This window comes from Thunnus albacares, chromosome 5, assembly GCF_914725855.1.
Source record: "Thunnus albacares chromosome 5, fThuAlb1.1, whole genome shotgun sequence".
In the NCBI taxonomy this organism is placed as follows: domain Eukaryota; kingdom Metazoa; phylum Chordata; class Actinopteri; order Scombriformes; family Scombridae; genus Thunnus; species Thunnus albacares.
Window position 1 is genome coordinate 13,757,285 of NC_058110.1, and position 24,835 is coordinate 13,782,119.

Sequence of the window (24,835 nt, forward strand, 5' to 3'; positions counted from 1 at the left end):
ACAATGATGAACTACATTTCCCAGAAGGCAAAGGCTGTCGACAGATGCTGATTGGACAGCGCTATTCTGTCGTCATCTGTTCATACAAACAAACTAGCAACAGTTAACTCACATCAACATCCTGCGCTCTGAGGACAATCATGCGAAGAAAAAAACTTTTCTAAACTACTAGCGTCTCTCAGCTAATCGACAAAAGCATCGCAATATTACGTTAGAGGTAAGTTAGACAATTGATTGTGAAGATAGTGAAGGTTAGCTAACTACCTGCTAAGTGTCTAGTAGCGTGATATGCTAGCGTTGAATGAGTCCAGTGACACCTAACAGCTAGCTTTACCGTTAAGATAGCCTTGGCTTCTCGCTATATACTGGTTATCCATCTAAAATATATTGATAGCAAGAAGATACAATGGAAATTGACTTTCGTGTGTCGCTTTATTTTAGTTTAGCGACTTATTTTAATGGAGAGTCAGCTAACTCTAGCCAGGCTAACTTAGTTTGCTACCTGTAGCTCTCTCTGTTGAAGCTGTTTTGAACGTGACTAAATCCACCTTTACGCAGGTAACCCTACATATTTTCCTCATATTACGACTCTTTCTGGCATGAGAGAAGAGTTTTATGTGTGTCCGTATATAATGTTTGTGTGTGTGTTTGTTGTTAGAAGCATATTTATTTATTGGACGTGTGGCGCCATCATGTGTTAATATTTGGAAACTACACCGGTTGAGACAAGTAGACTGTCAGTCAAAAATGCACATTTCTCATGCAGTTAAAGCAGTGAAGAAACTCAGTTGAGCTTTTCTTTGAATTGTCACGACAACTTAAAATTTTCTTTGTGTAGGAACAGTTGTGATCACAAGATGAATTTCTCTGAGGTCTTCAAGCAATCCAACCAACTTTGTAAAGTTTCCCCAGATGGGAAATATTTAGTAAGTGTGATTTAAAAAAATAAAATAAAACAAAACATATTAATGTGTAGTTTTCTAGAGTGTGTTGTGTGATGCAATAGAAACAATGCTTTTAAGTAGATACATTATTTTTAAGTAATTATTTAATCCCCATTGTTTAGGTTTGGCAGTTACACTGGATAAAAATAAAGTAGGTTAGGGGTCTTTTTCTGACTTGTCTCTTTGGCTGTACAGGCTACCTGTGTGCAGTACAGACTGGTGGTACGGGATGTGAGCACCCTGCAAATCCTGCAGCTCTACACCTGCCTGGACCAGATATCTCACATGGACTGGTCTTCTGACTCTCTCTTCATCTTATGCGCTATGTACAAGAGAGGCTTGGTACAGGTAGGTTATGAGATGAGGACAGTAATGTGAGTATGTGACTCAACATGTAAATGCTCAGTCATATACAGTGGCACATAAATGTAAGTGAACCCTTTGGAATTACCTGGTTTTCTGTATGAATTGATCATAAAATATGATCTGATTTTCATCTAAGTCACGTGTATAGATTAATAATGTGCTTACGCTAATAACACACAAACAATTATAATCTTTTGTGTCTTTATTGAACACACCCATAAGCTTCACTGTTGGGATGATGTTTTCATGTGTGCTCTTTTCACCATACATAGTGGTGCGTCTTCTTCCCAAACAGCTCAACCTTAGTTTTATCAGTCCACAAAACATTTTCCCAGTAGCCTTGTGGAGCATCAAGGTGCTGTTTGGCAAACTTCGGGTGCCCAGTGATGGTTTTTTTTGGAGAGCAGTGGCTTCCTGCCTGGTGTCCTGCCATGGACACCATGCCTGTTTAAAGTTTTGCGTATGGTAGACTCATGAATAGAGATGTCAACCAGCTCCAATGATTCCTTTAAGCCTTAAGCTGTTACTCTGGGGTTTGTTTTTTACCTCATGGAGCATTCTGCATTGTGCCCTTGGAGTCATAGCTGGGCGCCCACTTCTAGGGAGAGTAGCCACAGTACTAAATATTCTCCATTTATAGACAATTTATCTAACTGCAGGTTGATGAAAAGCTAAACTCTTAGGGATTACTTTGTAACCCTTTCCAGCTTTATGCAAATCAACAATTCTTGATAGTTAAGTCTTCTGAGATTTCTTTTTTGCAAGGCATAGTTCACATTAGCAGATGCCTCTTGTGAATAGCAAACTCAAAATTGGTATTTTTTTTTTATAAGTCAAAGTAGCTCTAACCCACACCTCTAATCTTGTTTAATTGATTTAGCTCCAAGTTTGCTAACTCCTGTCTCCAATTAGCTTTTGTTCAGTATCGACAACAATAATTTAATGATTTGTGTGTTATTAGTTAAAATAGATTATTGTAACTTAGATATTATTATACATAAATGCATGTAATTACTAAGGGTTTACTTACTTTTTCTTGCCACTGTACTTACTTTGCCAGATTAGCACTGTTAGTGGTGATATGATTGATTCATTGTCATTTTAAATGACAAAAAAGAAGTTTTACGCAGCAGCTGGTGACAATCATTAAGTTTGATGTTATTTTTGACATTTAATGGATTGAGCAACCAAAAAGCAAAACACTAGATTTCTATTGCTTACTTACTGAACTCAGAATTTGACAGCAGAATTAATATTTCATATGAGAGAAATGACAGTCATCATTTATCAATTGGGTTGTACACTGCGTGTACATTTCTGTAGGCATACATGCAAGACAGAATTAAATAGCATTGAAGTCCATGTTTTTTTATGCATTGTAGTTGATTAAACTTTGAAAAAAGAACAAACTAGAGAGTGAATGAGAAAGAGGAAACTCCAGTAGAGAGAACAAAGCGAGAGGAGAGATTAAACACTATTTGCAGATAGCCTCATTGCAGTCAGGCTTTCCTCCTCGTGGATACTGCATTTCAAACACTGCTGTTTTTAAATTCATCATGGGTGTCATTTGCATAATCAACATGGTTTTTCAGATGCAGTGGAAACACAAACAGGAATGCTCAAAAGGGACTTTCAGTTCTCAAAATTAGTTTCTCTGGTTTCATTGCTGCTGGAACCTTTTGGTCGAAACACAGCTTTATAAACATGCAGTGTGGGCACTTGAAGCCTCCAGTACACATACACTGAGAATGGACTTTTCAGATAAGTAGGAGACATCTTTTTTTACAGCACTTACATTTTTGAAATGAACAATGTTTTTATATTCAGAGATTCTGGATTTTTCATTCTGGGGGAAAGGGTCATTTTTAAATGTAAGATTTTTTAACAAGATAATTTAATTATTTTGTTGAAAAACAAAGATTGGTTAATAGGACCAGGTGTTACAATCCCTGTAGTTCAGCACTTTACTTGAGTGGGTTGTTCCGTCTCCTGATGTTGGGTGGAAAGTTACATAATTAGTCAAAGCAGAGAATTTTTATGTCTTAAAACATGTCTGGAGGGCATCTTTAAGTTGTTCCATGTGATAATTATTAAGATAAAGCAAACTGCTAAATACAACTTATTGCTAAATATCTTGAAGTATCATCATGGCATTTTAATACAGGATTTGAATCCACACCTCTCCATGTTGACTTTTTTGTGGCTGGGAAATAAATAATTTTTTAAGCTTGAGTTTTGTCTGACAGACAAGAGACCCTCTTGAAGTAGCTAAACATAAGATTAATTGCTTTCCAGATTTTATTTGCACAGAATTGATTGCATTCTATAACTAAAAGGCTATTGTTCATAATGTTAATAATTCAGCATATTCTGTTTTGGCAAAACAAAGGTTTACTGGTAAATCAAATGCAAAAATAACATTTTCTTTACACTGGTTGTGTTTTGAGACGGGTCAGTTAGTTTGTAAATTTCACTTTTATATAATTAATTTGCTTCAAGCATGCCCTGCTCTACATCACATTTGGTTTAACTGTTATTTTGTGTTATTCTGTAAACTGACTAATTTGTTTTGACTATTTGTTGAACAGCACTGCTGATAAAATTGAATTTAAAAGAAAATCTTTTTTTTTTTCTTAACGGTATTTCATTGTGCATACTATTTTCAGTTAATGGCCACATTGTTAAGCAGTGTTTCAACATTATATTGATTAAACACATAAACCACACATAAGATATAAAGTGAGGCACACCTGGCTGCCATTACAAATGAAATTCACCATTTAACACAACAAAAAATAATTCTTTAAACTTTTAAAAAAATAAAAGTTCATTATCATTTATACATGTTTGTTTCCTGAATACAAAGACATGTCTTTTGCTCGCTCTCGAACCATGCTGTATATTTCTCTTGTCCTTTTTTTTCTCATCTACACCACATATTGTCTATTCTGGAATCCTCAAAATATAAAAATTCTCTGTTAATGAATCCTTCACGTTTATCAAAAATATGGATATTACTTTTGAATTCATGTAATTAACCTTGCATCCAGTTAACAAACAGAGCTTGTGGTTATTTTTGTTTTGTCAAAGTATTGAAGTGGTGAAGACAAGTGCTGCACACTAGTGTAATGTCAGCTTCATGTGCACTGCAGAGCAAGTACCTTACCTCTGAAGGGGTATCCAGCGCCAGTCTTTCATGGTTTCTGTTGCTCAACTGGTGCTTACTGTTTGAAATCAAGTTGAGGGAGATACTGGATGTGTGTGAGGGATATCATCAATGATGGTTGTCCTTCTGTCACTCTCCCTCTTCTGTCTGTCGTTCTCTTCAGGTGTGGTCTCTCGAACAGCCAGACTGGCACTGTAAGATTGATGAGGGTTCAATAGGACTAGTCTCCTCGCGCTGGAGTCCAGACGGACGTCACATTCTCAACACTACTGAGTTCCATGTAAGTGTGAAGTTGGTGTGTGCATGCATTCATGTGCACCCAAGTGTGTTTATGCATATGCTTGTCTGGTTTCAACTGTTGCTGGCCCACAAGGAAGGGGGACCTGAAAATAGCCAGACACCAGAGCCTTCCTTGAACACCCCTACACCCCCCGTCTGCTGCATGTATTCAGCCTGATTTTATTGCTCCCCTCCTGTTAGCGTCCTGTCATACATGGGTCTCAAGTACCTCTAGAACATGGGTGCAATGTGTATGTGCCCTTCTGATGTAGGTCTGGTATTTTCTTATTGGCAGCAAGTCCTGCTAATGATGATCTGCTGCTCACAAAAATATGACAGTAGTAAATTTTACAACAATGAAGGGAAAAAAGATTACAACACACAAACCTAAATAGCCCAGATATATACAGATGATAAAAAAACAATTCATGTAAAGATGAAAGAAGCCAATCTGAACACGAAAAGTTTTAAAGTATGTTTGGAGCAGTGATTTAATCAATCTTCTGCGGCAGATTGTTCCACAAATTGAATGCTATTGAGGAAAATCTCTCTCTTACATTTATTCAGAACTGCAGGCAGTCTCAGTGAGGTGAAAAATGTAGAGTAAATCTCAAAAAAATGGCTTATTTTGCAGATGTATTCCACTAAGAAAATAGGATTGCATAATTTAATATATTTTTTGAAACAGACATTTTGAGGAAATCCCACTCCCAGGTGTATAGCTGCAGTTTAATTAGCTCCATTTAAAGCAGTCTCATATTTATCTTGTTTTGACCTGACCTGAGCTGATCTGATGGCATTTCTTATTTCAGTGAATCAGTGAATGTACTAAAGCCCAACTGTCACTGGATTTATGAGGCTGATGATGATATTTGAGTTTTTTTAAAGTCTGATATTGATAAATAAGCAAAAATTCATTTTTACTGAAACACATAACACAAACATTTTTGATAAAGATCTCTTCAATGTGTTTTTTTTTTTAACAATTGTGTGCAATACATGTACTGAGTGGTACATTTTACAGTTGGAAAATGAACTTGTCAGTGCTCTCTGGGGGACAGACTATGTAATCGAGTAATGGAGACACTGTTTCTAAATTATTATTATTTAACATAGTGTATCTTTGATATTTCTGTACTGGAAGTCTTTACTGGACACAATGTATCCTGTGATAAACTAATATCTGCCATTATATTGGCATAGGCATGGATGGAAATATTGTATTTTTATGAATCATGACTTTAAGAATCATATTGTGCACAGAGAACAGTGAAGGGCCCAGTATCAGACCTTGGTGATCACCTAATGTAAGAGTCGATGGAGTTTGGCGGTACTGTCTGTAGCATTTAGACTGTTTTCTTCAGTATTTATGTAGTATAATGGGACATCCCTTGGTACTGGGTGTGTGAGTAGCGGAAATGATTTCGTACTGTAATGCAGACCCTCTAACATAGCGACGGTACCGGAAAGATTTCAATTCATTACTTTATGGATCGCTCTAAACTGGTAGTTTACACTTACCCAAAATAGGTTTATGAACAATGAAGAAAAACAGTGATGAGATGTTGACTGTTGTTTATATAGGTCTTCAGAGTGATACCCAGACTAATAAAGATGCATTTTCGTTCCATCCTGTGCCTCCTGACTTCTGTTTTATATTCACTCCACAGTAAGCACGTGTTGTAGGGGGCGAGAAGATATACTGTAGCTGCTACCCTTGGGCCATGTGGAATATGACGGGGGCACTGTGGTGGGCCGTGTCTCTCATGCTGAACCTGACTCCAGGAATCATTTGACAGGTGTTGTGGCCAACACAACTGTGTCTGGTCTGGAGAAGGGTGCATGGAGTGCAAGCGTCTGTGGCATGTCTGCTTTGTGTCTGTCTGCATCTTCCAAAAAAAAAAGGAATAGGATGGAATGGAGGCTCCTTCCCTAAGGAGATATGGCATCTGCATAGAACAGTATATCATAGGGTTTAGACTGTCAGTGTGAGATGCAGTCATCTTATGATTCAGCACATGACTGGGTAGTTCAAATAAGCAGTATCAAAAGTAAATGAATCTTTGTGAAATGACTTGTGCTTATTTTCATTCATTTCCTTCTATGGTGTTTGGCTGAAATGGAAAAATAATCAGCAACTATTTTGATAATCAATCATCGTTCTTCCAGAAAAAAGACATTTCTTAAGTCCTCTCAATAGTGAACATTTGTTGTTTTTCTCTGTCTTATGTCATAGTCAAGTGAATATCCTTTTTGGAGTTATGTTGTTGGAGTCTGTTGGTTGGACAAAGCAGGGCACTTGATGACAACAATTTTGGCTTTAAGACATTGTGATGATAGACAATTTTCACTGTTCTCTGGTATTTTTATGATAGAGAAACTGGTGCTATCACTGGAAAATGAGATATAATGATACTCTGTGATCTTTAAGTCACACTGGGAATGGTAGTTAAATTCTGTTCAAGCAAGCCACTCCAAATCAGTATTGGTCAGAAACTCTGAGAAAACAATGTTGAGCTACCAGGAAATAGGGTCAGGGAGGGTTAGGTTATACCACAATGTTATGCACACATTATTCATCTTCGTCACGTCCATTTCTAGGAAAAAAATCTTCATGGATGTTTTTTTTTTTTTTTTTTTAATGGTTTAACGATGACAAGCTTTTCATGGTAGTTCACCACATCACAATATCCTCTCACTCAGGTTGTGGTGGATTCAAAAACCAGCAATTACTTACTGCCCCAGTGAGGTGTCACCTGGTTAAATATGGGCAGGAAGTTTTAGTACTGATTAGTGTTACTAAGCATGTTTGTGTAGTTGAGGTTGCAAAACTAATTTAACAGAGGCAAAATAGGCACTTGCTACCACCTTGCCAAGGGGCCCACTGAACTTACCTTCACCCCAACCCAAGATTTCATTAAGGCTGTGCCAGACGGGTGTCCGTGTCAGGCTTGAATTTCAGCCCCACTCATAAACAGCCTGCTATATTAACTTGTTTAGGGACAGCTGCCTGTGGTGTGGATCGTGCCTCTATGTGTGTGTGTGTTTATCTGTCTGTCTATGTGTCAGTAAATCTGCTTAGCTAGCTGTGTCTGTCTGACTGGCTGACTGTCTTTGTGTAGCTGTTGCAGTGTGTTTTAATCTTAAGTACAATATCTTCAGATCTTTCTAATTTGCAGGCACACAAATTAATAACTCACAACTGAAATTATAATAGTGGGAGAGTGAGTTAGGGTATTGGTCTCTAGTGCTAATAGGGGTTTCAGTGGCAGCTCTAGACAGACTACAGGTGAGCACCGCTATTCTAGCCAGCTAGAAATGCTCCTGAGATGTTCCTTAAAGGCTTTGATGTAGAACTTTATTTGTTTTTGGAGGAAGAAATGTAAAAAAACCCCAAAAAACCAAACAGCTGTTTTCAGATGCAGGGTGGTGCCGTGTCACAGATTTATAGAAAGTCACATTGCTGAAACCTTGCCTGTATTGTGAGACTTCACGTAAGTCATCTCCTCTTTGAGTTCCAATCGTTTATCTTAGGACCTCACAAAATGCCACTCACACATCCATGTTAATCCACTTTTACCAGCTGAGGGGTGATAAACTGAGGGTGGAAAAACTCCAGCCAAGGACATCATTGAGCTTGACGTCTCTAATGGTTTTTACATTGTTGGCATCGGATTAGCAATAGCATTCTTGGCCAGTACTCCTGGAGCCTTGCTAACGTGTAGCATTGTTGGCAACAATGCTACTGGACTAAACTGCAAACGTAGGCAGCTGCCACACTGAAACATGGGACAATAGCTCACCCATACCTATGTGTGGGCGCGGGAGGCTCCAGTTCCTTGGTAGAATCATGAGGCTGTAACAGGAGAAATAGGCTATATTGGTTTGAGATGGCTTCCTGTATGGAATGCCTACAGTCTAATCCTCTGCTGACAGATAGGCCTATATGGCATCAAATATACTCACCCATTCTCTAGCACTCGCCTAGGGGAGCAACAAGAATGGCTGATAGATATGTTTTATTCCAGGTTGCTGTCAGTAATTCTGGTCTGCAACTGATCTTATTTATCATGTTGCCCATGGGCTATCCTGTTGGGAATGTTCTCTAATTCAGTGGTTTTCTTGTTATGAATACTTGTTAATAGATTTTAAATGGATGTGCTGGTAGAAAGTGGCCACACTTGTCTCATATGGCAGTGTCTTATGAAGATTGTCTTGTCATAACATGTCAAGTGAAGTTCCAAGGGTATCACAGCAGCCATATTATGAAGCAATAATTTGCAGCCCCCCACCGCTCTCTTTACAGCAACCCCATTTATGAAAAAATGGGAAGACACTGTAGGAAACATCTCCTATTGACGAATCCTTGTGCATATAGTGATCAAAACAATATTAATAGAAAATGATGTACTTGTCTGTAATTACAGTCAGCACTGATCAACAGTTGCAGTTAATGGTAACCCCAGCACATATGTGAATTTTTCCATCTATGCTGGATAAACAGCAGCTGCTATAGTGGAGTTTTGCCTTTTCACACCATCCATAAGTCCCTAGCCCCCATCCCCAAGCTGTTGCTCACTTTTGGTGAGGATACTTCATCTAAAGTTAAGCTTTACCAACTAAGGATCTTATTACATCCCACCCCACATGGAAAAGCATTTCCCACCTATTTTCCTCATGCTACCCTTCCTCCAACCAGTTTAAAGTTACACTGCCTTTCGGGTCTTGATCTCCCCGCATCCCCTATGTGGTGGGTTCAAGGCATCTAAGCAGTGTAAGTGTGTTTGTGTTTGAGCAGTGTTGATATCGGTAGCCATGGCACCATGTCTGAGGGGATGTCCAGGAAGCGTGCAGTGAGGTGTTATTACAGGGTCTACACAGCTGGATGTCTTGACCAAGCAGGAGGTTCGACACTTCAGCCCAGTTAGGTGACAGACGTTGGCCCAGTTCAAATGTCCGTCTGGACACCATGATGAAAGCTTGTTCAATAGTTTTAGCTCTGAACATTCTCAAATGCAAAATACAGTAATACACTTAAGGGTAACCTTACATTTTTTATTGCCTTTTTTTTTTTTAATAATTTATTTTTGTTATTAATTATTTTTTACATGTGAGCATGCAGGCTTTTTTCTGGCAGTGTTTTTTTTCTAATTTCAAAATCTTAAGATATTTTCTTGTTACGAGCTAAACATGCAGCACTGTTATTTGAAAGTGGAATGACGGTGATACAGTAGCGGTACAGTGTCACTCTGTATGCAGACCTTGCTTTTGAAGATAATATGCTGTTTAACCTGTTATTTGTCATTTCTGTTGAGTTGACTTCTTACATTTTCATTATGAGAATGAAATGTATGTAACAGTCTTCTTGCTTAGCATACATAACTAGTTTAGTTCAACATTTTCACAGCCTTAACATGCAAAGTGTGATCAGGCAGGGCTGCATACACCCACATTATGTCGGCCCACTGTAAGCTGTAAAAGAAAGTATGAGGGCCATGCTTGTGCAGTGCAGTGTTGTGCTTGCATGCCCTTGTTAATTGGACTGTTTGTGACTGCTGTGTTTCAAAGAGGAGTGAATCAAACAAGACGCTACAGAAATCTTCGTTGCACCATCAGGAAAGCAGCCCTCAACTATTGAACTATGTCAAACTCTGTTCACAACACAGTGGCCTGTAGAAAATGAATGCTGATGGTATACTGTATATGAGTAGCATTCAGTATTGTAAAAATGTAATGTATTTATGTACTGTCACTCTTGGCCCGTTATTGTTAGCAGTGATTGCAGCAACAGATCTGTCTGTGAACACCTCAACACTCTGGCAGCTGTACAGTAGTACAGACCACAGATTCTGTAATAGTGTCACAAAGACTGTCATTGTAATGTGTCTCTTGTTTCTGGAAGGGAAATATTCTGCACTTCATTCTGGTCCTTAGGTCAAAATATGCTGCATTGTTGGCTCAGTGCCACCCACTTTGTTGGCATTAATCTTGCTGAAGTGAGACTGGTGGGTATTTGTGTGACTGCTGTCAAAATTGAGTCTTAACACGTGGTCTCTGTTATGCCGACTTGTGGCCAGATAGTTATTCTTTGGAGCTGCTTCTCATTTATGGGAATGCACACAACTTGCTGGCGACACAACATGCTGTTAATTTGTCACACATGTGGAAACATGTCTAAGATTACATCTTGGCTGCTAAATGGACCAGTCCTGTGTCGAGATGTTGTTTTGTATCCGTTAATTTAATAGGTGCTCAAGTCCTAATTGAATCTGTATAATCGATCCCTGTCAGTGACTGACTGCAACTCTTAAACATATGCATTCATTCCCTGTGGAAGTGTACTGATAGACAACACTAAGGGCCCTACCGGGCCATTCATGTAATGATGGATGGATTCTATGTCAGGGTCTTGTATCCCTCACAGAGATTTATCATAGACCTCTTCAAAGACATAAGGCACTCTGTCCACAGCTGTTAAAGGGCATGATGGACCATACTAGTCTGGAGTGTAGTCTGGATCTACCCAGCTGATGGACAAGTCTTTGGGTGTAGAGGAGCACTTAGAGGCCTCATTAGGCTTGTGGCCTGGCGGATTGGCTCTTATTAATAGGTCGCTGTTGACACCCAGTCACCATACGCAACACTCATTAGATCACAGGCTCAGTTAAGGTCTTCTTACAGAAGACAAGTAGTCGAATAGCTCTCCTTTAGACTTAAGTTTCTCATGGTTGTAGAGAAGGATGTCCGGTCAAATAGTCATGCAGTCGTCACAAAACCTAATCCCTAATCCAAGATATTCCTTTTTCATGTGATTCTTGGATTCAAACCCAAATGATATATCAATATGGCCGATGTTATTGCCAAAATGAAGCTTATCACAGATATATCAGTGTAATCATATATATATTGACTTGTAAGTAACAAGAAGTTGCAGAACATAAGATTTAGTAACTGTGTTTATATTAAATAGTCTACCAGAGAACACTGAAAAGTTTATTTTCAGCTATAAAATGTCCTACTCAGCACATACAGTATCCTCACATGTGTCACATGCTTTTAGAACCACATTTAAAAGGTCCATATCAACATGTTTGTTCATGTCATGCGTCTATGTTAAAAAATGAATATGGGCCAATACACAGTATATTGTTATAACATAGATATTTATATTGAAAAATCCAGTATTTCTCAGGCAAAAGCTTGGATGTCTTTCCTGCCCTTTCTGTATACTTTCACTTGGAGATGACCCATACTGTTTTTTCCCTTCTTTTTTCTCCGGTGCCTTGACAGCTGAGAGTCACCGTCTGGTCCCTGTGCACCAAAGCTGTGTCTTACATCAAGTATCCCAAAGCATGTCAGAAGAGTGAGTATGAGAATAATATTTTTTTATTTATTTGCTTGTGGCTTATGCGTTTATTTGTATTACGAGGAGTACCTGAGGACAGGGTCAGGGCTGCAACGTGCCCAGTGAATCACATACTGTTCTTTACCTTTTGACACGACCCTGAGTATGTGGCCAAACTATGGTGCTCTCTGCTGACAGCTGTGCCCCTCTTCAGTAAATGGGGCATGCTCTTCATAACTGGCCTGTCAGCAGCTTGGGGAAAAATGATTGTCTATGACTCTCCCCATTTTTCAAATGCACTCTGTGCCCTTCTGCGACCCGTGCATCCTCAGAGCCATCATATAAATAATATGACCATGATAGTTAAATACCACCGACTTGATCGTGCCAAAGTGTCAGATCATTACATCTGATGAAATACACAGAAGAAATGAGGTTAGATATTCATTTATTAGAATGGATAATTGCCTTTTTTCATGCCTAAACACAAGAATATATTGATCAAAGTTGAAAATATTTTTTTATTGTGTTGCATTTATTTATTGCTTGCTGCTGCTGTGATTAAACCTCCCTTCAGGACTCAGAATTCATTTTGTGGGTATTGATTAAAGTGGCTGAAACTGAATATTAAAACCTTTTATATTACTTGTATAATATAAGTATTAAAGGTTCTGTATGTAGAATTGTGAAGCAATTTACATGTATTAATCGTTTTTTATTGCCAATGAGTGAACGGGTAGTAATGTAATGTAAGAAAGAAGACCTTCCCCAACTTTCTTGGTTGTCTGTAACAGCCTGTGGACTGATTTCTTTGTGAAGGACCTGGGCCAGATTTTCCACGAAAATCCAACGGAAGTGAAGTTTTTGCGCACTCCTTGCCTCTTTCCTGCTAACATCAACAAACCACCGACATAATGACACAACAACACAACAAAAACGGTGCTATCTGACTAGAAACACCCTGCAGATATTAGCTCTCCAGCTAATGAAACAGCTAGCTGCCTCCATCAACCACTACACATTTCACAACTCACACGCATCTAAAGCAACATTATTTCCTCAACAAAAGAGCAGAAAACAAGCTCCAGAGCGATTGCAGAACATAGCTTACTCCTTCTGCTTTTCCTGTTGGTAGTTCAAAGGTTGTAATAAGTACACATTTCACAACATAACCATAGCGCGTTGCTCACATACCACAGTTCACTGAGCCTACCACTGTTTAGTAAACACAGTTGGTAAAAAAAAAAGTTGGTGGTTCGCGGGTTGGGTAAGGTTTGGGTGGTTGATTAACACATATTTGTGGGCAGTGTGGATTGGCTCTCACCGGGCCAGTGGCCACAGCGCAACAGGACCCTTTGTGTATGTGTGTGAGCGAGCAAGCAAGCGCACATACATGCAATGGTGGGGGGGGTTTACATATATTTTTCAGTTTAAATAGCTAGCGGCCAGATAGATCAGCTGTCACAGTGTCATTGTAAGATCTATATTATACTTGATCGTTGCCAATAAAAAAATATAGCTTTCCCTTGTCATCTTTCACCCACAGGTGTAGATTTCAGCAGAGATGGTTGCTATATGGCCTTGGCTGAACGCCGTGACTGTAAAGACTATGTCAGTGTATTTGTGTGTGACGACTGGCATTTACTCAGGGTAAGTAGGACATCAGTGTCATGAGTATTATCAGAGGACATTTTTATACATTTAACAAGTTGGCTTACACTGTAAAACCTAAATTTAAGTGACCAAAAATATATATAGTTTCAGTCGCTGACAGTAGACAAACATCTCAGGCATGATTTGCATTTCAGTTTGATTTACAACATGATGCAACAGCCTCAGTGCCATATAGATTCCAAATTGTCATTCTTTGACATGGTCATTGACCAAGATGGAGAGTAAACTTTCATCATTCAAGATACCATGCAGCAGATGCAGTGGTAGATACATGGATGCTAATAAAATATTTTTTTGTCAGTCTTGAGGACATCAGTGATTATTGATTTTTGTTATTTCTTTTCTCTACTTTTGGTGAATTCTTAACTATTGTCTTGATTGTCCTGGGACCATTTTTTTTTTCTTGTTTTGTTTGTTTGTAAATTTACTTTATAAGTTAATTTGATTTAACTTAACTCTTTCATAGCATTTTGAGACTGAGACACAGGATCTGGCAGGGTTGGAGTGGTCTCCCAATGGCTGTGTGTTGGCAGTGTGGGACAGCTGTCTGGAGGTGAGTCACCTGCCTTACAGACTCAAGATTCAACAAGGGAAAAGGACAGATTAAGCATCCTGATTGTATTGTTGAGTAGGATGAGAGTTGAATACTCAAAGGTAGAAGAACCCTTAAGGTCTGTTATGAAATAATGTATACAACCACATTATCAGCTGTTTGCCCCTTTTACGCCTGTTTGATACATGTTATAAGATAATGAATACTATCTATGCATCTTAACATAGTATCATATATAAGAAAGTATACAACTTAAATGTCTTATGCATAAATTTACTGTATGTATAAAGACACTGGTTCGATAGAAAAACTCATGATACCAGCTACCAAAAAGCTCCCATGTATGGTAGCATTAGAAATGCTGACAGAAATTTATGATATATCTGAATAAAAATACAAGTGATCCTTGCAAAACAAATGTTGCTGAGGAACATATATATTTGTATTCTCAGTTTCAGGATTAAATTTAACAATAAAGCACATTTACAAAGTGAACCTATTTACAAAACAGTTACCTGTTGGAAATTGACATCCTGTCAAATCTTATTGTAACAGAACTGTAGGATAAGTCAAACACTAAAGCTGCATTCAGATGGACTTTAGCCCTGTATGAAAAAACGGTCCGGTCCCCGTCATTCATTCGAATGAGGCCACTCCACACTGACACAATGAGGATGTCAATGCAGAGCACTCAACTTTTGCCAGAACGCAATGCAACGTCATCCAACAAGGTGTTGTGTTTGCCAATGAAATATGTGCAAGTAATCTACATTCCTAGTAGATAACTTTGTAACATGGCCGGTGTATTTCTACTGTTAGAAAGATAAAATAATTGCTGCTGTAATAACTATCCAGACCAGTAAAATCCTTCTTCATAGTATTAATATGCCATGTTTTGGTGTCTGATAAGCCTTCAAACTTGTCAATATATTACTGCTGGATTGAATTTCATCGTCTCTTCTTTACCTGAAATAACAGCCGACGCAGCTGCTTGCATTTTCTCAACACAGTGCTGTTTTCAGTCTGAATGCCCACTTTCAGTGTTTTTGAGGAAATTAACTGTAATTGTGAGGCATTGTTGTTGTCAAAATACTGAAATTGTCCACCTGACCAGTCCTAGTGCAGGCATAAACAGAATAAATCGATAGATGTTTGTATTGTTTCATGTGTTTGTATTCTCTCTGCAGTACAAGGTGTTGCTGTATTCTTTGGATGGTCGGTTGCTGTCGACTTACAGTGCCTATGAGTGGTCGCTGGGTGTCAAGTCTGTGACCTGGAGCCCCAGCAGCCAGTTCCTGGCCATTGGCAGCTATGATGAAAAAGTATGCACAAACTCTGAATAAATGAATGCTGATGACCTTGATTAAATCACATTATAGCTTGACACAACTAACACAAATTATAAGTAATTATTGTGAGGACATGTCTTAAGAAATTGATTAATTAATTTCTGCAAATTAATTGAAAGTGTCAGACATGTTTTATCAGGCCTATGATTAGTTGTATGTAATTTTCAGTATTGGTACAAAGTAGATGACTAAAGACTTTAATACCCTCATGTCAGGTGCGCATCCTCAATCACATCACATGGAAGAAAATCACACAGTTTGAGCACCCAGCAACCATCAACAACACAAAAGCTGTGAGTATTTTCCAGCCATCATGATTAGCCCACAAGGCATTGCAGTTCAGTTATTTACTGTTTGTTGTGTTTCTAGGTTGTGTACAAGGAAGTGGAGAGCAGGACAGCTGTTGGTAGCGATGACTTATCGCTACACAACATCACGATTGGCACCACCCTGTTCAACACCCAAAGCAAATGTATGTCAGCCTTTGACGTTATTTGAAAAAGAAAAATCTAAAACCTGTATTTGACTAAAACTACTGAGGTCAAGTAACCAGCTTTGTCTAATCGCCAACTCTCATTTGTTGTTGTTGTTGTTGTTGTTTCCTACTCCAGACGAGATCTGCCCACTGCCGGTCCAAATTCCTGTGGTCAAACCAGACCCAGACCGCGCCAACCCCAAGATCGGTGTCTCTACTCTGGCATTCAGCTCAGACAGTCGCTACCTAGCCACAAAAAATGGTAAGACCTCAGCTGTTCAGTTGAACCTCCATGTTGAGTCCAAGTGAACTGTACATCATCACAACATGGAGTGGTAGTGGGCTTCCTCTGATAAGCTTTTGTGTTTACTTATTTTTGCTATAATGCTCTTGGGGCTCTTAGAGCTGAGAGTGGTGGTGAATGTATATCTGTGTTTCTCTGACCATAGACAACATGGCCAGTGTTGTGTGGGTGTGGGACATGCAGAAAATGAGCCTGGAGGCTGTGCTTGAGCAGACATCGGCTGTGCGTTGCTTTCAGTGGGACCCCCGACGCCCCCGGCTGGCACTGTGTACAGGCAACAGTAAACTCTATCTCTGGTCCCCGGCAGGCTGCGTTTCTGTCCAAGTCCCCACTGAAGGTAACAGCAGCTGGAAAACACAGCTCCATTACGGTGTTCTCAGACATAGGCCTGCACCGGTTCTCTCTTATGTCTATCAGGTTTATTTAAGCTGCACAAGCCAGCAAGAGGTCACTGTCTCAGTTTTAAAGACCGATAAACTTTGAAATCATGTAATATGACATTAGAAAAATCCCAGTGAAGTGTTTGCTTCTATCAAGAGTAGGTTTTGTGTTTAGGTTTTCATTTTCATTTCCTGTGCAAGGGGAAGATTTTGAGGGGAAGTTGACCATATGCAGTTTTTACTTATACAGGGAGATGAAATGGTATAAGGGTGTCAAATCAGTATTAAATAAAATTCACAGTCAGTTCATAGTCACAACACACACAAATCTGCCAAAGATATCTTTTTACCAAGCTTTGTTTTAAATTTGGGAACTTACACCATGAGACACTCCTTGATTATAGAGGAGAAATAAATAAAGATTATTTTTAATTTGCAAATAGAAAGAATCTGTTGTATCTCATCTCTGTTGCTGCCCTATATTTTGATTTAGCCTTCATTTTGTGTATGTGTAGGTATGTTTTCTTCACAGTTGCCCCTCTCTGTCTCACTCTCTCTCCCTCCTACCAGGTGGTTTCCAGGTCCAATCACTAAGCTGGCACTGCAGTGGAGACTCTCTCATCTTGCTTGGAAAGGAGCAGCTGTGTTTGTGCTACATGGACACTGACCAGGAGGACAAGTAAAGCACACAAAAAAGAATAACTGGATTACATTTCAGACATATTTTGCTATAAACACTTGGCCAGGAATGTGTTAAGGTGATGATGAAGATGTTGAACTGTAGATGCTGACCATGCATTAAATGCCCCCAGAGCAGGTTACTGGGATGTTGTTGAAAACGTGGGAAAACCTGAAATTTCTCCTGAGATGCAAACTGAAGCACTAGTTCCAAACACTGTGAGATTATTTTATGAAGTTGTATAGCTTTCACTGTACTTTTAGTATTTTGTATGTGTGTTCCCATGAAATTGTGTAATTATTTTGAATAAATTTTGTCATAAATAATGTGGGTTAGTGCAATTTATGCATTTAAATCTTTTCAGCTTATCAAAAACATTTGTGTAATCAGCTCCATGTTACTTGCAGACAATAGTGTGACAATAATAATTAATGAATTCCTTTACAGGTGATTTTTCAAATCCTGAAATGCAGTAACAATTGCATTTCTCTTCACAAAGCTTTAGTATTTGTGATCATGAATCTGATCATTGGAACAAACACATGAGACAGGTTTTTCAACGTGTATTTTTAAAGCATTGTACTTGACGTTGTACAGCATTGTACGAGTGGAGTTATCTTTAATCTGGAAATACTGCATCATTACTGGTAGAATTCAATAGCTGTTAACCTGCTATCACCAAACTGAAATGCCAGTAAGAATCTAAACAACAAACAGGCAGTGCTAAATATATTAGGACCGTGTTAGTTGGCCTCAAGGCATCTTGTATCTGAATGCTGTCTCATTTATAAAAGCTTGAACTGTGACATGTTCACTTTGTTGCAGTCCTTGACAGTACAAACACAATGTAAAAGCACTTCTTAAAGACAACCAGAGCTGAGGCCCTGACTAGAACATGAAAGCATTTATTATTCTCCATTGTGGCTCTACTGTGCTACAAGTATCTAGAACAAAAAGTAAGCTTTCACATGTTTGTAACATAATCTCTTTTAAAATCATTAAATAAAATACTTCAGAACTGGCAATGAAATATTAATTTCTGGAAGTATTTGTGAGTTAACTGCAAATCGAAATAACAGCAGATAAATAAAACCTAATCAGTATTTACAAATCCAATGAGGACACTTCTTTAAAAAACATCTGTCATGCAAACTCAACGTGCAGGGTACATGCACATGTTAAGACCAGAAAAGGGCATTTTGGGACACAATTGTTCATTGGCATTGTTGCACATGAAAATATGGCCTGTTGCCTTTGGTAGCACAATGATGTCGTATAGGGTGCAGTTAAGGAAAAAAATACCTTAATACAATTCACAATGTACACACAATATGTAGTTAATGAACTGATGCAAAGCTTTGTCTGGATGTATTTCATTTTGTAACCCATCCATTATTCCCACTGCAGTTTAATGCAGCTGAGTGCAAATATATGCCTAAAATAAATGCAAGCTCCTGTTACATAAAACATCTGTAACATACAAGAACATTTAGCTACAGTAGCTAAAACAGCGCTCCGAGTGGTACAGCAGCTCCCTACTGTAAGCAGTGACATAATTTAGGCAAATGGAAGCATGGAGAGCACAACGTTGGCCGACAAGAGAGAGGTCACAACATGTAATTGATCATTTCCACTGAAAAAGTTTCATGGACACTGAAAAGTGTCCAGCTCTTATTTTCCACACAGTTGAGCCCAGAGCTTCTGAGAACAGCAGTGCAGATCATAGAACAATTTCCTTTTTATTAATATTTATTACAGTAGTCATGTGACATGACCATTAACTAGATCCAACAGCTGCTATTTCATTTCGAGAAGCTACCCTATGGTCCCGCGGTCTGAATAAAGCAATCCTTCATTTCAGATCTTATTAATGTAGCGAACACATAACATACTCTTGGCTGATGATACGATTTCACTGCACGTTCTCAACCTCTGGGCGGCCTTTTTCTCCTGCAGAAAAAAGCCCAAACAAAACACATCTTTGACCGTAAAACACTGACCCTGATGTTAACATTCCTCTACTGAAACTTTAAGTTCACATTAGTTTTGACAGTCACTTGTCAAACAAGGAGCATGAGACTGCAAGATGCTCAATCTAGTATGAGTACAGAGAGGTGATATATTGATGCAAATGCTGTCTTTTGTCATCCAACTAACATGGGCATACACTCCTGAGGGCCCATGCAGGTATGGCAGATCTGGGTGCAGCTCTTAAGGGACAGGGGGCGCTAAAAACAAATGAGTAGACAGTCCATGCAGTGCTGCACATCATCTCCCTACAGAAGGCTTGACCACATGTCTGTGACACCAACTTAAAGAGTTGTGGACATCTCATGGGCTCAACTTACACACACAGATTGGTTGCGCATTACACTGTGGAGCAACTGCTTCCCTCAGACGGCGCAGTGTAACACACACACATGGGTTGAACTCTGTTGTAATTTGGAGACACTGTCCATTTTAGAAACCGATCTTGCCACGGGTCATGGAATAGCCCAACTTGGCCTCATTGTTGATGAAAGACATGATGCCCAGATAGGTCTCAATCAGCAGGGGTCTCTCTAGGATCAGGACACCGTTAGCACGACCAGGGATGGGATGCTCCTTATGGGCTTTCTTCACTGCCTGCACCAGCTGGGTCCGGAAGTTGTCCAACTTGGCAGAGTAAAAGAATAAGAGTAAGAAACCAGAACAGCCCCAAAAAATCTTCCAATCAACCACAGCTACAAGACAGGATGTGCTTTTTTTCATAGTATACAATTTATATCATTATAAAAGGACAAAACTAGGACAAAACATCTAGAATGAAAGCAACATTTCCTGAGGCTGCTCTTAAGTGTGGAATAATGGATATGATTGAGACTTTACAGACAAATTAGCTCCACTTATTCCATGCAGCAATGCTATAACGGCTCTGAATGAGAAAACGTTTTCATATTCCCAGAAAATTGCCCCAGGTGCTGTTGTTGCCTTGCCAATAAGAAATAAATAGCTTTGAAAATAACTGTTCATACACAAAGTCATGATTACACTGTTTTAAATGATATGAACAACCGTCTTTCTCTTAAGGGATGAATTTCGTCTTTGAGGCAGCAATCGGCCTATTGTCTTCAGTTGAACTGTGACTGCTGGAGCGGTTGCCTTTTGTGTACAAATGAACTGTTGCACCAGTGGTCACCATTGTTTGTCTTGTGGAAAAAACAGGCCAACACAAAAAAATGTTTACGCACCTTTACAGTTCAAACGTTAAATCCTCTAATGTTTAAAAAAAACAGTCCATTAGATAAATTACTCAAAATATATTTTTAGCCTTTATATAGTCAGAGAGATTATACCTGGCAGAGAGAGGCCACCTTCTCGTCAGCGCGGGCCATGGGGTGCTCTGTGAAGGTGGCGTAGGGCATATCTGTGGACCATGGGTTCCAGCGGTTAAAGAACGAGGCCCGAGGACGTTTGTCCCACTGGACACGAATCCCGTAGCCCTCTCTCCTGTAAGAAAACACAACAGTATAAGAGCCATGTGATTTTCAAGGAACAGCCAGCTACTTGGGCCAGCAGTGCTTAAAGCACTCCTACCAAGCTGCACCATGTATATTTCCAGAGAAACACTATTTTTGAATTATTAGTCTGTTTTAATCTTTTCAAATTCTTAATAATTTATCTCCTCATGCTGTCTTAAACAACTCTCATCTTTATTCTTTCCTGTCATCATGTAAAACATTTCCATAGGTGTTATATAAATCTAGTCTTCATTACTAATTTATTAACAGCATAAATAATAATTCTACCAACAATACAGAACTTGAAATGTTTTGAAGGAACTTAATAAGTTTTACAACCAAATCTCAGCTACAATATTTTAATGACTTAGCAATAAATACTAATTTGTTGTTGTCAGACTAAAATGTGTTGCCGTACTTGTTTAGGGATTTTGGTGGGAACTCAAACTCGCCCACTGAGATGGTGTCTACAGCGTTGAGAGAGATTCTGATGACCTGTTGACACAACAGGTTGATGAAGTCGTACTTGCATACCAGCAGGGACCTGCACACATGACCGAAATGTTGAATTGTGTTAATGGACAATGTCAAATTTCATGCCTGATACAGTATATTTCCTCAAACGTGAGGTAATAAAATATACTTTTCAACTTACCTATCTGTAATAAGCACAAGTCTCTCCCTCTCATTGTTCCAATGGTCAATTCTGTAGAAGTCACACACAAAGTTGACATTATTCCAGTGACTTTTTGACCATTATGAATCACAAATTGAAACTGAGCAAAGGGGAAGTCTGAAAGAATTTGTTGTCATAACATGTGGCTCAATATCGATGTTTATTAATTTCTTCCTCACCCATTTATTGTCATGTAACATATAAAAATGGCAGAACATCTAAAGTGAAAAGAAGGTCCTAGTAACAAAAAACGCACTGTTGCTGACAAACATGTATGGTTGCAAGTAATTTCAATATTGATTAATGTATCAATTAATAAAATGTCAGAAAATAGTGAAAAATTTCCATCTTGTGTTCCCAGAGCCCAGGGTGGCATCTTGAAATTGACTGTTTTATCCGACCATCAGGCTTAAAATGCCAAACCAGTTGCTTACGATGATAAGAAACAGAGGACAGCTTTCAATCCTCACATTTGACAGGCTGCAACCAGTTAATGTTTAACATGTTTTGCTTTACAAATAACTTAAACGATTAATTGATGAAATTGCTGCAAATTAATTTTCTCTTGATCAGTTAATGCATTACTTGACTAATTTCAGCTCTACTAACGTAGCTTGTAGCCTTAATATGTAATGGAATATTATGTGTGCGTGTACAGACGGGTGACAAATTAAAGGAAAAACCGGTACAGGTCTGAATGCTTGGGGGGCATTTTGCTAGCATGGTTTGGGTCCACTTGTCCCCTTAGAGGGATGGGTCACTGCAAATCAATACAAAGTCATGACCTTTGAAGTTCTGAGTTATGACTTTTATCCTATGATGAAAAATTTCTATCCTGATGGGGGTGGTCTCTTCCAGGACTGACATGATAGACAGTGCTCTCCACCACCATCATCAAAACACCAAATAAGGGAATATCTTTTAGAAGAATAGTGTTCATTCCTCCAGTAGAGTTCAGTAACTTGTAGAATCAATGCCAAGGCTGATGAACACCATTCTTCAAAAAGATATTCCCTCATCTGGTGTTTTGATGATGGTGGTGGAGAGCACTGTCTAACATATCGGTCCAAAATCTCTCATAGGTGTTCAATTGGGTTGAGATCTGGTGACAGTGAAGGCCATAGCATATGATTCACATCATTTTCATACACATCAAACCATTCAGTGACCCTTCGTGCTCTATGGATGGGGGCATTGTCATCCTGGAAGAGACCACTCCCATCAGGATAGAAATGTTTCATAATAGGATAAAGGTGATGACTCAGGACAACTTTGTATTGATTTGCAGTGACCCTCGAAGGGAACAAGTGGACCTAAACCATGCCAGAAAATGCCCCCCAAAGCATAAGAGTCACCGGATCCAGTCACTGTAGGGGTCAAGCATTCAGACCTGTACCAGTTTTTCCTTTAATTTGTCACCCGCCTGTATATTTGTTTTTACAATAAACTCTGCAGCTGTCTCATGTCTCAGGCTTTAAAACAGTCACATGCCGCTTGGATACTCACTCAGCTAGCAGCCAGACACTGAGGACCTCTCCATCCTCAGAAGGGAGTGCCACAGTCCGGATGTCGCTCACTGCCTGCTCAATGGTACCTGGCTGAGATCAGCATCACACACACAGCCGTCAATCATCAGCATCATCTCCTCCCTGTGATGTGCTGGTGTAGCTTTGTTAATACACTGTAATGCGCTGCGACGCACTGCTAAGAGTGGTCGTGCACCTTTTAGTTTAGGCGGGGGTTATTTTGAAGAGATATACACACATATACACTAACTAAAAACAATCCGGCCTTGATGCCGATTAACGCGAACTGCTATCTCTTAATATGGATAAACTTACCCTGAACACGAAGTAGTCCTTCACTTTGGCTTGCATCGTGGGGTTGTGTACATTAAAAGGCGTCAGTGTTTGTAGCGGGGGACAGCAGGCCACGGAGGCTGCGTGGCCGAGACTTCGCTCGGCCTCCGGCGGCGTGAAGGCAACCTCCACCCCCTCCTCGGTTTCTGCAGGGTGGATAACCGCAGCCGGGCTCTCCGGCTCCACCGTGTCGTTCAGCTGAAGCATGGTGCAACAAACGCTGTTCGAGGAGCTTCCCGACAATGTGCGCCAGGTGTTAGATCATAAAATGTCCCTTCGAGGATGCAGACTCACCCATTGCGCACCAATAATGTTTTGATTGTGAGGGCTATGAGGAAGTGGGACCCTCTTGCTTCACTTCCTCACTCTCACCCCCCTCTATATTTCCCTTCCTCTTAAAGGGACATTATGTTTTTAAACGCTAATTACAGAAACAGGTGTTTAGAGTGGATGAGGCCACTTTTCAGATTTATCAGCACTATTATGACTAAATATCTCTAAATCTGAAGTCGGTTGTCAAACTGAGAATATACTATTAATATGATATTAGGCTAACATGATTTCCTCGTTCAAACTCCACATCCACACCCTGTGGATGATAAAACACAATTTTATTGGCTCCAGTTGATTAAAAATTATGTTAATCAGTCCAAATTGGATTATTGTGGGGCTACTGCACAACATTTTTCAACCAAGACAGAAAGTTAATTTAATAATAGTTTGTCATCTAGTCACAATTGGCATTTAGCGCAAAAATAATGCAGCTGAAGACTCCACCCATATTTTATTTCACTTGAGGAAAAAGGAGAGGCATGCAGTAAACTTCAACAAGTCTGTAGGCAGGACACTCGTAGTAAACCTACAAATATTGTTGTAATTTGTTACCTTGTAGGCTACAGGAGATGGGCAGAATAACAGGAACACCTCACAGCAGTGATGGACTTTTTGACTTATTACCTCTTAAAACAAATGTCCACTTGGGACCCTTTCTTACAGTTGTCACATGTCAGCAGGTGATCATTTCAGTCAAACACCAAACCTTAATTCTACGCTTTATTCAGTGTAGTACATTGAAATATCTCTGTGATCATTTAGATTATTGTGATGTTTATAATGTTCCATTAATCTTGAGTATCATTGAGGTGTTGGTCCCAAATGTTTTGTGGCTGTATTTTGTTTTGGTTGTGTATTTATTGCATTACTGTCAGTTGGTTGTGTTATTTTGTTCCTCACATATCCAAGATATAATTAAAATACTCAAAATATATTGTTGTGACACGCTGGGG

The 24,835-nt window shown here is 39.2% G+C and overlaps 3 protein-coding genes across 5 annotated transcripts in view; 1 reads left to right on the forward strand and 2 right to left on the reverse strand.

Moving 5' to 3' along the window:
* tp73 (tumor protein p73) overlaps positions 1-4,626 on the reverse strand; it is a 29,115-nt gene extending 24,489 nt beyond the window's left edge. Inside the window, exon 1 of one of the 2 annotated variants that reach the window (XM_044351940.1) lies at positions 4,477-4,626. In XM_044351940.1, the coding sequence (XP_044207875.1) occupies positions 4,477-4,508 (32 nt within the window). In that variant the 5' untranslated portion in view covers positions 4,509-4,626. Of the gene's footprint in view, positions 1-502; positions 750-4,476 lie in introns of those variants that run through there. The other variant, XM_044351945.1, reaches the window with a different exon arrangement.
* wrap73 (WD repeat containing, antisense to TP73) lies at positions 79-17,840 on the forward strand. Of its 2 annotated transcripts, none has more exons than XM_044351950.1 (13): positions 79-217; positions 845-926; positions 1,140-1,292; positions 4,640-4,756; positions 12,046-12,118; positions 13,647-13,750; positions 14,241-14,327; positions 15,515-15,649; positions 15,892-15,969; positions 16,046-16,148; positions 16,288-16,413; positions 16,601-16,792; positions 17,406-17,840. In XM_044351950.1, the coding sequence occupies exons 2-13, from the start codon at positions 858-860 to the stop codon at positions 17,516-17,518; spliced, it is 1,350 nt and encodes a 449-aa protein (XP_044207885.1). In that variant the 5' UTR covers positions 79-217; positions 845-857; the 3' UTR covers positions 17,519-17,840. The 2 variants fall into 2 exon arrangements, with proteins under 2 accessions (XP_044207885.1, XP_044207884.1); XM_044351949.1 differs by having other exon boundaries at positions 80-217; positions 839-926.
* Positions 17,841-18,062: 222 nt separating this feature from the next.
* Positions 18,063-23,875, reverse strand: tprg1l (tumor protein p63 regulated 1-like). Its single transcript, XM_044351951.1, has 6 exons — positions 23,532-23,875; positions 23,197-23,288; positions 21,670-21,720; positions 21,433-21,558; positions 20,850-21,003; positions 18,063-20,169 (listed from the first exon to the last, which is right to left on the reverse strand). Exons 1-6 carry the CDS (start codon positions 23,754-23,756, stop codon positions 19,975-19,977), a joined length of 843 nt encoding a protein of 280 aa, XP_044207886.1. The 5' UTR covers positions 23,757-23,875; the 3' UTR covers positions 18,063-19,974.
* Between the last annotated feature and the right edge of the window lie 960 nt (positions 23,876-24,835).

Excerpts from the sequence above, each read along its gene's own strand:
- tprg1l (XM_044351951.1), bottom strand. The coding sequence starts at position 23,756 with ATGCTTCAGCTGAACGACACGGTGGAGCCGGAGAGCCCGGCTGCGGTT. Across the intron at positions 23,289-23,531 it reads AGGACTACTTCGTGTTCAGG|CCAGGTACCATTGAGCAGGC; the intron begins GTAAGTTTATCC and ends TGCTGATCTCAG. Across the intron at positions 21,004-21,432 it reads CCACCAAAATCCCTAAACAA|GAGAGAGGGCTACGGGATTC; the intron begins GTACGGCAACAC and ends GTTTTCTTACAG.
- wrap73 (XM_044351950.1), top strand. The coding sequence starts at position 858 with ATGAATTTCTCTGAGGTCTTCAAGCAATCCAACCAACTTTGTAAAGTT. Across the intron at positions 4,757-12,045 it reads TCAACACTACTGAGTTCCAT|CTGAGAGTCACCGTCTGGTC; the intron begins GTAAGTGTGAAG and ends GTGCCTTGACAG. Across the intron at positions 15,650-15,891 it reads TTGGCAGCTATGATGAAAAA|GTGCGCATCCTCAATCACAT; the intron begins GTATGCACAAAC and ends CCCTCATGTCAG.